Source organism: Ictidomys tridecemlineatus, chromosome 15 (genome assembly GCF_052094955.1).
Source record: "Ictidomys tridecemlineatus isolate mIctTri1 chromosome 15, mIctTri1.hap1, whole genome shotgun sequence".
NCBI classification, from domain to species: domain Eukaryota; kingdom Metazoa; phylum Chordata; class Mammalia; order Rodentia; family Sciuridae; genus Ictidomys; species Ictidomys tridecemlineatus.
The window spans coordinates 12,577,988-12,592,573 of NC_135491.1; the positions used below are offsets into that span (position 1 = coordinate 12,577,988).

Genomic DNA, 14,586 nt, shown 5'->3' on the forward strand with positions numbered 1-14,586 from the left:
TGGAAGGAGCTCACTGCAGACCCACTGGGAGGCAGAGGCCCAGGCCAGTCAGCCCTGCTGCCCTGCTCCTCTGAGCTCAGCCCCCTCCCAGGGCAGGAGCACTTTCCTGGATCATGTGGGTGGGGGGAGGGTCTCTTTCCAGTTAGGCTCTCTGTCCCCTCCCTCTCAGTCCTGCCTCTAGTTCCTCTTCCTCTTTCCCTCTGTTCCCTTTTTGGACCCCATGCCATACCTCAAGAGCAAGGCAGGTGGGGACGCTGTCCCCTGAGAAAAGTGGCTCACCCAGCACTGGCCTCGGCTGTGTCCTGGCCTCAGGGCTCTCAGCACCACCCGGGAAACCCCTGGGGTCCCCATACCCCTGGGCATATTTCCTTTATGACAGAGAATCCCGGTTTGGCCCATGTCTTCCCCATGTTCTCCAAAGCTCTGGGAAAGTGGATTTCCTCTCAGGAGGATGAGGACAGCTTGGCTCTGGAGACTAGAATAGGCTCCACTGAGTATGACAGGTGCAGGGACTTCCCTCCATCACTGGTGTCACCAGCCCAGCCTCAGAGACCCAGACTCTAGTGTCCCAGAGGAAGCTTCAGGGCCTGGGTGTGCAGGGGCAGGTGACGTGTCCTGGGAAGGGAGGTTGTGGCAGTGAGAATCAGGTGACCCTGGGCTCTGCTGCCCTTGGGGAGAGATTTCAGGAAGAGCTTTTCTCTCCATTTGTTGGTGCAGCTGAGGCTCAGGCCTGCCCATGTCCTCTGTGGGTGGCCTCTGTCCTCTGCCTGGGCGGTTCTCTTGAGGTCACCCTGCCTTTTCCTGTGGGTGATGCCAGGAAGGAGGGGACTACACAGGGACGCATGGCCAAGCAGGGTTCTCCAGGACCAGGAAGGAGTGTGGGGACAGTGGGCATGTGGGAGGGAGCCCCCGGGGCTGAGGTGGCACTCAGGCGACATCTCCACCTCCATCTCCAGCCAAAGCCACGCTCCTGTCACACAGAATCACACTATGTTGAGTGTTGGCTGTGAGTCCCAATGTCACTTCAGGAAGTCATGAGGAGACCCATGGCCAGTGTCAGGACTGTAGTGGGGAAGCTGACCAGGGTCCAAATGGTGAGAGCTGGCCCTGAAACCTGGGCCCAGGTGGCCCTGACCTCAGCCTGCAGGGTGGGTCCTGTTCACTGCTGGTCCCAGGCTGCCTGGGTGAGTCTAGGGAGAGGACGGGAGTTGACCTGGGGACTGCTGCTCAGAGTGGGGAGATTTTTGCACCCAGGGATGGTCAGCCTTAGAAGAGGCCATCTGTCCCAAGGTCTCAAAGGAAGGACATGGGAGGTATCTGTTAGGTTGGTGGCAGTGACTTGGTGGCGACTTAGTGGCAACTTAGAACAAAGCAGCCCACGACTGAAAAGAACATCAATCAGATGCTGGCAGAAACGCCTGTCAATCGGCCAGATCTCCTGACTAACTCCTGTCAATCAGCAGGACCCCCTGGCCAATCCTGGAGTTCAGCCAACTCCCCTGACCAACTCCAAGGGGGCAAGGGACCCTAGAGACACCTTTTCCAATCCCAAGCCCTTCCCTTCCTGCTGTAAGCCCCATAAAGGTCCAGTCAGGTCGAGCTTCCACGCAGTTTCTCCTCAGGCCCTTCCCCAGTCCCCTCTGTGGGTCTGATCGAGTTCTGCCCGGAAGTGATATCTCAATAAAGCCTGTTCAGCGGCCCTTTTAAATCTGCCTCCTTTGGCTGCTGCCTGCCTTGTCTGATCTGACAGTATCTCTTGAAGAAGATCATGAACAAGATGGTGCACTGTTAGGAATCCCTGGGACGCCCTTGCCTTCTGACTTTTGGTTGGAGTTGTTCTCTGTTTACTTTCCCTTCTGAGAGTCGAAGGCATGTGGGAGGCTTCTCCTGTGTGCCTAGTCCCACAAATGACCAACCTGAGCACAAATGACCACTGCAGGCCCCGTGATGAGCACCCAAGGCTGGCAGTGAGCAGGGAGGGGCTAGGAGGGCTGTCCCCTCTCTGTGCAGGTCAGGGAGGTGGAGGGGAGCAGGAGGCTGAGGAGTATGGCTGAGGCGGGGCACAGGCAGGTTTGGGTTCCCTGGGGGGGGGTGGAGGGGACCCCAGGCCACAATGCAAAAGCAGCACCTGCTGTCACAGGGAGAGAGCAGAAAGGAGGTCGCTCTTCAGGCTGCAGGTGGCCTGGGTGGAAAGTAGCTGGGAGTGGCCTTTGGACGGATGGTGAGGCCAGGTGTGTTGCATGTGTCTGTCCCTTTCAGAGTTTGAGGAGGGATGGGGCCCAGTGTTTCCTTGACAGTGGGATTTCCTCTTGGCTGCTGCAGCCACAGTGCATCTCCCTGGGGAGGAGCAGTAGGGACCTGAAGCTGTGGTCTGGACAAAGGCTGGTTGTCAGAGGCAGCCTGTGGGGCCTGCTGCCCTCAGGGAGGGAGGAGAGGGACTAGGGTGCTCCTGCCTGCTGGAGCCTCAGCTGTCCCACCTGGTGAGTCTGCTCAGACACCTGCCGTGGGTGAGGATGTCAGAGCTGGTGGTTGTCACTGATCTGAAGCTGGCATGTGTGGGGGCAGGTGTTCAGGAGCCCAGAGCACAAGGCATCTGTAGAGAGAAGAGTCACAAGGGCCTGAGCATCGTCACGAGGTAGGATTGGGAAGGACTGCTGGAGAGACAGCACCTTAACTCTGCCTGGCGGGATCTGAGGTTGTGTCCAGGGAGAAACAGTGGCTGCAAGGACAGGGTACAGAGGACCCTGGGGACTGCTCAGATGCAGAAGGAGAGGAGGACTCCACCCCATCCTAGTCAGGGAGGCTCCCCTGAGCTCACAGGAGACCCTTCCCCTGGGCAGCCTGGGTGGTGTGAGTGTGACCTGCAGGGACACTGCAGGGACTGGACCTGAGTCCCTGGAGGGCCAGGGTGGCTCTACAGGAGCAGGGTATCTTCTTGGATGGGATGAGATGGGAAGGAGGAAGATGGGTGCCATGCTTGGCTTGGAGGGGCTCAGCTTGACCCAGGTTCCCAGGGGCTCATGTGTGGCTCAGGGAGCAGGATGCTGTGCGCAAAGGTGCTCCAGGTGGTGTGGTTTCCAGGACAGGACCTGGGCCAAGAGTCAGGGAAAGTTCCCACCAGGTTTGAAGTTGCAACAGCGACTGAGTCTTAAGGTTCCTTTGACTGTGGGCACAGCCCCTGGAGCCTCCATAAAGAATGCAGCTGCAAGGACACCTGATATTGCTGTTGGAGCCACTGTGCTGGAGCCAGTCTGTGGCAGCTGCCCCAGGAAACCAAGGCAAGTCACCGTGTGTGACCTGATGCTATGTTCACGCAGGATGAGCCTCACTAGAGCTGAGTCATGGGGGAATCTCCCAGGGTCTCTTCCGACTTCTCATCTCAGGACAGACAACTCTCAGGCATCAGCAGAGCGTCCCTGAGCTTCAGTACATGGACCTCTGATTTCCAGGAATGTAGTGGCCTGATCCACGTGACCTACCTGAGAACATCACCCTACCCAGCCCTTACCGGAGTTAGAGCAGTGGCCCAGGTGTGTGGAGGAGGCTGCAGTGGACATCCTGGGCCCCAGGTCAGGGAGGAGATCCTCTGCCTCATCACCATGGAGCCCCATGTGGGGAGTCCTGAGCCTCTGCCCTGGGTGCTGGAGTGTGCAGAGGAGGCTGGTTCCAGAGAGACCAGGCAGGGCAGAGTGGAAGGTGATGGGAGGGCAGAGCTGGAGCCTCGGGCAGGGCCTGAGGCCCTTGTTCAGGGCCTGAGTCTGGGACTGGTCCTGTCCCCTGATTACTCTGACAGTCACTGTCCCTGTCCCAGCAGAGGTGAAGATGTCCTGAGTACTGGGCTTTGGGAAGAGAAGAAATCAATGGCCACAGCCAGCCACCATGGGTCCCTGGAGCGTGTGGGCCACTGAGTGCTCTGCTGGCTGCAGGGCCTTGGGACCCTCACCTTTCCCTGTGGACAGACCCCACCTTTGCCCTGGTCCCACCTCCCAGCTCCTGTCTCCCAGGAAGAGAAACCCTGTGGGAACCACTTAGAGACCACGATTCCCCTGCGTGACACAGGAGAGAGCTGACCTGGACCCTGAGGGGAGTGTCTGCCAAGAGACGTTCCCACAGGAACCAAAAGAGCGAAGGAGGGAAGGGGGTCTTTATTCAGCGCCTTTCCAGGTGACCAGTAGTGGCCCTTCCCTCTCTCTGGAAGCCCCTGTCCTGGGCACAGGCAGCCTGGTTCTGGCCATTCAGCATTCAAGCAGCCTTTCTGGGTCTCCAAAGCCCATGGGACACCTCCCCTCCAGGTGCCAGAGTCTCCCAGCTCTTTTCTCCATTGCCCATGGTGTGGGGTCCTAGTGGGACCCTCCCTCCATCAATATGGAGCCTTGTCTGGTGGGAACTAGGAACCTCCAATGGCTGTGTGGTCGACCCGGCAGTAGATGTCCAGGTCAGGGTTTAGTAATTCCTGAAAAAGAACAAAGAGTCCTCTGATCCTGTGTCCTTCTGAGAACTAGATTCAAGGACTCCTAGGCCCTGGTCCACCTGGGACTGCTCCGTCCTGTGCCTGGGTGGGCTCAGTGGCTCCTGTTTTCAGGTCCCTTCCTCCTGTGCTCACCACCCCCTGATCCTGTTTTGACTATTCTTTCCCGAAAACTCAAGAAGGTTCAGCTAGTGGCAGCTCCATGGTCGGGCCTGTGGACAGTGGACCAGAATATTCATCCCCCACACTCACCTGGTAGATGGGAACGGCAGTTTTGTGGCCAGAAACAGGAGCCTGGGCAGGGGAGAAAGAGTGGACACCAGGGTCAGTGAGGGAGGCTCATCAAGGCTGGGACTCCAGGGAGCAGGTGCTGGGCGGTGCCTGGAAGGTTCTGGTCTCTGACAGGCCAGAGCTTACTCCCTGTGTCTGCTTTAGCCCTTTCTTCCCAGGAGTTACCAGCTCTGGGTCCTGAGCACCAGCCTCCACTTCTGCACAGTCACCCCAGTTTCTGTCCAGACTATGGTCCCCCATCATTAACCAAGGGCCACTAATAGAAGCTCCCAGCACCCACTCTGCACCTGCTGGCCTCCAGCGGTTCCGTGAGACAAATGGAAGGAAGCAGGGTGGACTGAGGACAGAGTGATGGTGGTCCTGTCCCTGAGAGAGGCCAAGCCTCTGTCCAGGTCCAGGCAAACCTTGCCCTGGTCCAACATGAGAGGGGCCGTCTGTGCTGTACTGGGGTTGACAGTGCCCTTGCCCTGAGCCTTCACAGCCAGGTCCCTGTGTGTAGGGAGCTGGGGGTCTTACCAGGGAGGTGGAGCTGTCAGAGGGACCTTGGCCTGGAACAGAGACAGAGTTAAAGGAGGGTGTGGTGAGGCCTGGGCCCCTGCAGCAGGAGGAGATGGGGGTCCTCAGCTTTCAGAGGGTCAGAGGAGACAACATGTCCTGGGAGAGACCCTGTGTCCCTGTTAGTGGTCCAGGGAGCCAGGGAGCCTAAGGAGGTGACTAGATGCCAAAAGTGAGGCCAGGTGGGTCCCCTGACCTGAGTGTTTGATGACAGGGCTCCTGAGGCCCAGGGGAAGGACTTGACCTAAGGAGTGTTGACTGCAAGAGTGACACTGTGGGGCAGGCCTAGGGCTCCCAGCCACCCGCAGGCTGAAGGGGCACTCACTGGCTGTTGATGCTGGGGTGCGGTGGTCTCTGAGGCCTTGCTGGACACCAGCCCTAGGGAAGGTCAGGCTTATTCATGAGGGTCATGGACTGGGGTCAGATAGGGGATGAGGAGGGCACCCCATTTCCAAGGAGGGTGTGAATCCTTTCTTACTCCATCAGGTCTGTGTCCCAGGGGGCCCAGAAGGGAGCTGAGGAAAGGCCTTAAGTGGCCTCTTCTGCCCAGGGACAGAGGTGAATGTCCCTTCCAGATGCAGACTCAAGAGGATTTGGCTGACTGACTCCAGAAAGGGACTGCGGAATTAGGATGAATTAAAGCAGGAGGGTTTGACTGAGTGGAAGGGTCCGAGCCGTGTGGGCAGGGGAAGCAGGGTCACCATGTGGGCAGGACACTGCAGCAGCCTCTTGCATCTTGACAATAGCTAACCTCAGTGACCCTGGTGGGGCCAGGAGTTGATGAAACATGACAGTGGCCTTGTCCTGTCTCCACCCATGTGGCCAGGAGGCAAGGACATTCCAAGACACACTATCCTGGCTGGGCCCCAGGACTGCCACCTCACATATCAGGGGTGTGGGTGACCATAAAGCTATGGGAGCTGACCCCTCCAGCCTCTCAAGACCTCTCCATGTGACTGAGTGACCTGGGCCAGGACACCCCTGAGATACACAGCCTCACCCCTCATTTCGGGTGGTGGAGATGATAGACTGTAAGAGGTGCCGGGTTTGACACTAACTCTGTCACAGGAAGTGTGGCCGGTTTTCTGTGTGAAGGAAGGAGGACAGTGCTGTGGGGACAGGTCCCTAGTGACCAGCGCACAGAGGAGGGAGCTGTTGAGGCAACAGCCCAGGGCCAGCAGAGGGTGAGGGAGGAGCCTGGAGAATGAGAGGGGAGGGTCCTGGGGAAGTGGGGAGGTGGGAGTCAGGCCAGAGTCTGAGGACGGGCCTCCTTCCCTCAGGCCTGGGGTCACCTGGGTGGGATCAGGTGGGGGAAGCCTGGGTACCTTCCAGTTCTTGTGTGGAGCAGGAAACACCCCAGAGCGGCCACCAGAGCCACCCCGACCAGGACCCCAGTCACGATGCCAGCGACGGCCCCCACAGGGAGGCCTGGGGTCCTCTCTTCTGCTGCAAGAGAAGAGAAAGGGCTGAAGGTCAGGTCTACAGGGGAACCAACTGGGCCCTGCAGGGGGCCACACAGGGTGGAAGGAAATGGCACCAAGGTCCCAGTGCAGTTTGTCATGTCGTCACCATGTCCTCCCGACTCTGCTTCTGGCAATTTCCTCACGTTTGGTTGTGAAACCTGCATGTGCTCTAGCCTGACCCTCTCCACACACAGCTGGGCCACATCCTGCTCCTGCTCCTGTTAAGGTCTCTTCCTCTTTTCTTCCTTCCCATCTCAGGACAGTGTCAGCGGGCAGCCCTCACAGACTGTCTAGCCCAGGCCTAGCCTCGGGTACAGATCAGAACCAAGGTGACATCAAGGTCCCTAATTTCTGGGTAGTCAACCACATTCTCTCCAAGCTCTGGCATCTACCCCATGCTCATGGCTGGTGCCATATGATGGCCCTTGACAGTGTAATGTGTGACAGAAGCCCTGGGTGGGACGGGGGCCACTCACAGATCACAGCCAGTCTGTAGCGGTCACTCCTGGTGGAACTGGCGGGGTTGGAGGCCTCACACTGATACTCCCCAGCATCCTACTGTCTGACGGGGTCTATGCTGAGGGTCCTGTGGTCCGGGGACAGCTGCATCCTGTCTGTGAGCTGCAGAGTCTGGCTATTGAAGATCCATGTGATGGAGATTCCAGGGTCACCTGAGAGGCAGGTCATGGCCACAGAGTGTGGTTCTGTGTTGGTGGCTCTGAGGAAGGGCTGGGCCACAAGCCCTGTGGAAAAACAGCAGGGGGCTGACTGACAGTGGGCCTGAGGCCGGGGACCCTGTCTGTCCTCAGAGAGGTCTGTCTGTTCTCAGGGCCATCGTGATGTGGGTGAGGGGTCCAGAGGATGAGCTGGATGGTTGAGGCCATGGACAGTGGTTGAGGACCCAGAAATAAGATGCCCTTGTTATGCTCTTGGTTCTGAAATGGTTTAAGTCTGTTCTGGGAAACTACAAAATATACTGCAATACTTTGTCCTTGGATGACCCAGCAACCTCCTCAGGTTCCTCATCTTAAAATAGGGACTTGCTCAACCTCCCTCTGACCCTAGATGACCTCAGGGAGACCCCAGCACTTGATACTGTGCTCCAGGGTCCACTTACCAGAGACGGTAATATTCTTGGTTGTGGTCCTATTGAGGGTAGTGACAGAGTTATGGGCGACACACACATAGGATCCGCTATTATTTGTAGAGAGGTTGGGGACTTAGAGCTCCTGTGTGGATTCCAGGGGCCTCCCATTGAGAGACCAAGAGAACTGAGCAGGCAGGTTAGAGTCTGCGTGGCAGAAGAGGTGGAGATTTGTCCCTGGACGGAAATGTGAGTCTGGGGGGTTTATGATGGGGGCATCCGGGCCATCTGGACAAACAGAATAAAGCCACATGTAATGTCATCAGAGGGAAGGGGAAGTTCCTAGACTGTAGAAGACCACAATATAACTACTGATCCATGTCACAGCCTTGTTTATTTTTTAAATGTCGCAAGTAGGCTGGGGAGTAGAGTGGTACAGCACCTGCCCAGCATGCATGAGGCCCTGGGTTCAAATCCCAGCACCATACACACTCACAGAAAGTCTCAACCAAACCCCTTTGTTCACTGAAATTAGTCTGTGACATTCCCCTGCTTCTCTGTCCCAGGTGGCTGACCCCAGGCCTCTCCAGGGAACCACAAGCCCTCCCCTCCTATTCATGGCCCAAGGCTGGACCTGCCTGGATGTGCCTGGAGCTATTGTCACCGCCAGTCCAGGTGCCCAGGAGAGAGGGTCTGTGTACTTGGACCCGAGAGGGACTAAGTGGCCCAGCCTCTGGCCCTGTGTGTTTGAGTTCACAGCCAGGGTAATGGAGGAATAGAAGTTACTCACAGGAAATATTCAGGGTGAGTGGGTCACTGTGGCTGGCACTCACTGGGTTCTGGGTTTCACACTCATAGGGTCCTGTGTCATTCCTTGTGACATTGAATAAAGTGAGAGTCCTGTTGTTGTTGGACAGCTTCAGCCTGTCACTATCTGGGATCATCTGATTTTTTATCTTCCACAGGTAGGTCGCATAATTAACCTCAGGTTCACACGTTAATGCTAGAGAGTCCTCACCCTCCGTGGGTTGGGAGTTGTTGAATGTGATGTTGGGTTTGGGTAATTTCTCTGTGCAGACAACAGAGGATTGCCCTGTGATCCCCACAAATGTGTCTTTCTACCTGGGCTGGCCTCTCACCTTCCACCAACCTGAGTACTGAAGAACCAGGCAGAGTGGGTATCCTGGGCAGATACAGGAGGATCTGAGGGATCAGAGGACGTGGGGCCCCCTGGGCTGTGTCTGGGAGAAGCCCAGAGTTTCTCACAGGTGCACTTAATTGCAGAGTTTGGTCCTGGACAGACCCAGGACTGGGAGTTAGCAACCCTGTGTCTCTCCTGGTCCTTGCTGGCCCTGGCTGGCCTTGAGACGCAGAGTCCCTCCAGCTGCATGGACTCCAGGGCTCGGCCCACGTGTTTGTCCTTGAGTCATTGGTTCTCCTAGATGTGGGTCATGGTGGGACACCCCATTGTGCCTAAACCTCAAGAAAACCCCACAACCTCATCTGTGAGTGTGGTGTGTGAACAGAAACCAGGATACAGGGGCAAGCTTGGCATTCAGTTTGGTGGTCATCCTGGGGCCACAAGGGGACAGTTCTGCTCAGGTGTTTCCTGGTGACTGACAGGAGCCAGTGACACCTGAAAGGCAAAGCATGAGTCCAAAGAATGCTCTAGGGTGAGGGGGACCAGACAAGGTTTGGAGTAGAATCATGTTCCTGACCTTGGACTTTACATCCCTCTCTCCCTGCAGAGAGCAGCTGAGGCAGGTGGAATGGTCCTGAGAGACCAGTGGATGGTTCCAAACACATCAGCACTAAGAGGTGGAAGAGGGGCCCAGGACCTTGCTGAAAATACGGCCTCGTGGGCTTGTGTGTGGCAGACCTGGGGTAGAAATGGGGGATGGTAAAGTTTTCCATATGGGAAAATAGTTTTAATACCCAGGATCTAAGACTCCTTTCTGAAAGAAATATTGCTCTCAGGAGCACAGTGTCTTAGACTGAGCTCTGAAGTCCTGAGGGGTCACATTATGACCCAAGGCAGCTGCTAAGGTCACTTTGAAACCAGCAACCTCCTGAGTAAGGAGAGACCTGTGGGTCCTGGTGGAGGACTGAATGGTCAGAGGGGACATCTGAGGGTCTATTTTATGTAAAATGGGGCACAACACCAAACTCAGAGAAGTATTATTGATCATGTTAATCAATCTAGAAGTCTATGTTCCCAATTGCTGTGGAGACTCAGCAAAGTAGGGAAGCACCTGACACAGGCCTGTGGAATGCCTTCTTCCTGTTCTTTTCACCCCAGGAAGTGCAGTGAGATCATCAAATTGATCCAAATCAGAGCCTAGAGCCTAATGTAAGTGACCGTGGCTGGAGCATCACACCATGTGGGGACAGACCTCCCTTGTGGTGATGGTGTCCTCACGGGGACACAGGCACATATGGAATAGACAGCCCCTGAGACAGCACCGTTCAGTCCAGCTCCCCCTTGGGGAAGGTCCTGGGAGTCACTGGAGGAGCCTGAGCCCCACTTAGGGACCAGGATGCAGCCACCAGTCATCTGGGTGTAAGGAGCCTGGGACCTAGGGGCTTGCCGCCCTGCCCTGCCTCTGCCCCCCTCGCTGAGTCAGTGCAGAGAGCAGATGGGGGAGATGCTCAGGCCTGTGTCCTGGCCTATTTCACATGTCATTGTCATGGAAGGAAAGAGCCCTGGAATGGACACAATGGGGCCTCCTTCACAGTGGGTGACATTGTCACTTATGCAGCCTGACAGGGGCACCTGCCTCCACTGTTTCTGTGCCCTTTACTACAGCCAGGAGGGGTCTGGCCCCAGGTGTTAGCAGGAAGTGGACAGGACAGATGGCCATTAGTGCAGGAGGGAAGGGCATGGCTCATTGTGCAGGGCAGGGCCAGTCCTGCCTGAATGAGAAGGAGGGAGAGGACGGACAGGCAGGAGCAAGACAGCCAGAATCGCCATGGCAGGGAGCAGTGGGGGTACAGTGACTTAAAGCCCCAGGTCCACGAGCCTCATGGCTGCCTCAGAACTGACCCAGGGCCACCCTGAAGGCCCTCTATGCCCAGCCACCCCTAGGGCGTCCTGTGATGTGGCTCTTGAGTGGCTTAATGAGAGGTGGTTGGTGGGATGGAGCAAGAGCCTCAGCCTCGGGGCTGGGGATGTGGTTCAAGCGGTAGCGCGCTTGCCTGGCATGCATGCGGCCCGGGTTCCATCCTCAGCACCACATACAAATCAATATGTTGTGTCCGCCGAAAACTAAAAAAAATAAATATTAAAAATCTCTTTCTTTCTTTCTCTCTCTCTCTCTTAAAAAAAAAAAAAAAAAAAAAAAAAGAGCCTCAGCCTCCAGGATGGACAGGGAGCAGGTGGCAGAAACCCCTGGGATTGCACAAGCAGGTTCCAGGCTCTGAAGAGGTTCAGGGTCATTCATTCACAATCCTTCCCCCCCTTATCACAAAATCATTGAGAGTTGGCCACACCTTGGGCCCTGTGCTGGTTGCAAGGTCCAGTGGGGAGTGAGAAAGGAAAGTCTTGTCCTTTATGCTTCAGACGGAGTGACACCCAATACACCAGGACACATGTGGCTTCAAGTCCAGCAAGGGAATGTGTGGACCAGCTGTGTGAAGGGGAGGCCTGGACATTCTGTTGAGGCAGGTGATTTGGTTCCGAAGTAAAAATTGATTATCCTCCATTTGCTCTCAACTCCGAGACCACACTGTCCCCTCCAGGCTGCCAGTGCCCTGAGCCTACCTCTCTGGTGCACAGATGCCTAATAGGCCCTCAGCATGCAGAGCACCGGGCTCTGGCTGCAGAATGACATGCACCACTGATCTGCCACCCATGGTCTGTGTGACCTGATTCAGCAGCTGTGTTCCCTGTGCCTCAGTTTCCCTTTATTGGACACATGGGAAGTGGTGTCTGGTTCACCATGTTGTCTCTAAGTTAACCTTGAAATACTCACAGTAACTGACCTTGGTTTAGAGGAGCTGCCCCCAAAGAGAAAGCCCCTACTCTGATCTGCCTCCCAGTGAGAGCGCCCTGGGCTGGTCCCGGGAGGACCAGGAGCTCCAGGGGCATCTCTTTCCTCTGTTCCTCCCCTTGGGGACATGGACCTTCCTGGGGAGCCTCATAGAAGTCCATCAGGGCATCTGATTGGCCTGAGGCACCTGTCCCTCTGCGCTCACCACACCTCGTCCCAGGAGAAGGAGATGCCCAGGTGCCCTTGCCCAGATGTGGCTCCTGGGACTGTGTCCTGGCTGGTGACCACCTCCAGGAGCTCCCAGATCAGGTGGCCAGTAAATCATTGCTCCCCAGCGGCCCTCAACAGGAAGCCAAAGTCCAACCCTGGCCACACGTCCTCAGGGTCACCTGGAGCCAAGAGCCTGGGCAGAGGTCTGGCACAGGAGCTTCCTGGGCTGACCTTCTCTGTGAGGACTCCAGGGCCCTCAGGCCAGGCCTGACTCAGTCCTGCAGGGTCTTTCTCAGGGCCATGCTCCTGGGAAGGACACAGGGGCTGGGCTGAGACTGCTCTGCCTGGGCCGAGCCTCCCACCAGACCACCCTGCTCTCTGCCAGTGGATTCAGGCAGAGGACTCGGCTCTTCTGAAGTCTGTCTGCACTGCGTGTGTCCTGCACTAAATGCTCAAACTCCATTGTGGGGACGTAACTCACAGGAGGAGGTAGGCAGACCCAGGTCTCAGGGTCCTGTGTGTGCAGTGGAGTTGACCCCTCCAACACCCTAGGGCCTGGGGCATCACTCACCGTGTACGCGGAACTCTCCAGTTGCTAATTCAGGCCTGAGATCGTTATTTAAGATTCGTAGCGTGTAGAATCCTGTGTCCTCCTTTGTCACATTCATGAACAGCAGGGACCCATTGGTGTATAATGTCTCTCGACCACTGAATGCAGGGCCTGTGTTAATGTTCTGTGTCAGTATCGAGTATGATATAATTTCATGGCTGTCTTCTGCTGTTTTTCCTTTGAACCAGTAGTAGCCTATGGTATTCTGTGATGCATTGTGGATGAGGAGAAGAACGTCTGTCCCTTCAGCAGCATCAAAAGGCACTGGTTCAATAGTGAGCTGGGCAGTGGGGTGTGGGTTCCACAATGTTAACAGTGAGACTAGGAGGGAAGAGAGAGAAATCCATCAATACTGGGCCCTTTGTATTGGGTGGAAAGATGGGGCCCAGGTCCTCAGCAGGAGTCCTCATTCCTCAACCTTTTGGTGTGTGGTGAGTGGGTAAGTCCCTGGGTCAAAGCCAGCATATGCATTCCTTCAGGACCCTAAGCCTGTCATTCCTCTGGAACAATCGTCTCCCGGTATCTACAAGGCTGGCCCCTCAGAGCCCACAGATCCCTGCTCACACCCAGGGCACCTGGGCACCCCCCTCCCCTGACCACCTCCTTACAGACCCCAGGTCTTCCCTGTGGACATTTCCCTGCTCTCTGCCCTCCTAGATCTACACAGGACCTGGCCTCACCTGCAGATCTCCCTCTGGCCTGGCCTCCTGCCCTCTAGAGAGGAAGCTCCAGGAGGCAGAGACTAGTCTGACCCTTGTTGTAGCCCAGGGCCTGAACGAGGCTCAGCCTCCTGTGGATGAGTGAAGCAGGGTCCCCACACTCAGGGTGCAGGTGTCTGTGTGCCAATGTCTGAGGCTGGTGGCTGCAGACAATGTTCAATAGTCTTTCTATTTTTAAAACATTTTTTCTAGTTATAGATGGACACAATATCTTTATTTATTTTTATGTGGGTCTGAGGATCAAACCCAGTGCCTCACTTGTGCGAGGCAGGTGCTCTACTACTGAGCTGCAGCACCAGCCCTCTGTTGCCCTTTCTATTTGGAGAGTTGCCCTTACACAGATGCCAACATTGATAATCAAAATATAAAGTCCTCTGGTGATTAACTTGGAAAAGAGAACCCCTGAGCTTTCCGTCTACCTTCAACAGTTTCTGGTCACTGAGCGTTTCCTGTTGGTGAGCTTCTGTCTGTGTTCTGTTCCCATTGGGTTCCCAATGAAGCCCTGTGTCCCCTGTGAGGATCATATTCTCCCCAGGGGTGGCACCAGCAAGACTGTGGCTCCTGCACCCTCTTTCAGGGAACTGTCCCCTCTTACCTGCCAGCAGGATCCCCTGCCAGGGGATGCCCCCTCTGGAGGGACAGGCTGAGGCGGGCTGCATGGTCCCTGCTGCTCTGTCCCCTCTGTGGAAGGAGCTCACTACAGACCTGCTGGGGAGCCGAGGTCCAGGCCAGTCAGCTCTGCTGCCCTGCTCCTCTCTGAGCTCAGCCTCCTCCCAGGGCAGGAGCACTTTCCTGGGTCACAGGGCTGGGGGCGGGGTCTCGGTGGAGGAAGCTCTCTGTCCCCTCCCTCTCAGTCCTGACTCCTGTCCCTTCTGCTTTCCCTGTTGGGTTTCACTACTGCATGCCACACCCTGAGGAGCAAGGCAGGTGGGGACAGTGACCCCTTAGAGAAGTGGCTCACCCAGCACTGGCCTCAGCTGTGTCCTGGCCTCAGGGCTTTCAGCACCACCCAGGTAGCCCCTGGGGTCCCCTGACCCTTGGCATATTTACATTATAACAGAGAATCCCAGGTTAGCCACACATCTTCCCCATGTTCTCAAATGCTCTAGGAAGGTGGCTTTCCTTCCACTAGGAAGGGGACAGAAACAAGTCTAGGGTTTAGAAAGGAGGCCACTGAGTGATGGCTGGTGAGGGGAC

General features: G+C 56.3%; 1 protein-coding gene and 1 pseudogene across 2 annotated transcripts; both read right to left on the minus strand.

Annotated features, from left to right (window-relative positions):
- Window positions 1-4,072: 4,072 nt before the first annotated feature.
- Window positions 4,073-14,134, minus strand: LOC144370805 (cell adhesion molecule CEACAM4-like). The gene is made up of 7 exons (XM_078032002.1): window positions 13,985-14,134; window positions 12,632-12,991; window positions 6,640-6,760; window positions 5,640-5,692; window positions 5,276-5,307; window positions 4,721-4,762; window positions 4,073-4,453 (listed from the first exon to the last, which is right to left on the minus strand). The coding sequence occupies exons 1-7, from the start codon at window positions 14,046-14,048 to the stop codon at window positions 4,388-4,390; spliced, it is 738 nt and encodes a 245-aa protein (XP_077888128.1). The 5' UTR covers window positions 14,049-14,134; the 3' UTR covers window positions 4,073-4,387.
- LOC144371073 (cell adhesion molecule CEACAM1-like) lies at window positions 7,333-9,432 on the minus strand (annotated as a pseudogene). The gene is made up of 5 exons (XR_013431233.1): window positions 9,400-9,432; window positions 9,001-9,064; window positions 8,652-8,954; window positions 7,895-8,149; window positions 7,333-7,520 (listed from the first exon to the last, which is right to left on the minus strand). The product of XR_013431233.1 is annotated as a cell adhesion molecule CEACAM1-like (transcript).
- Window positions 14,135-14,586: the final 452 nt, after the last annotated feature.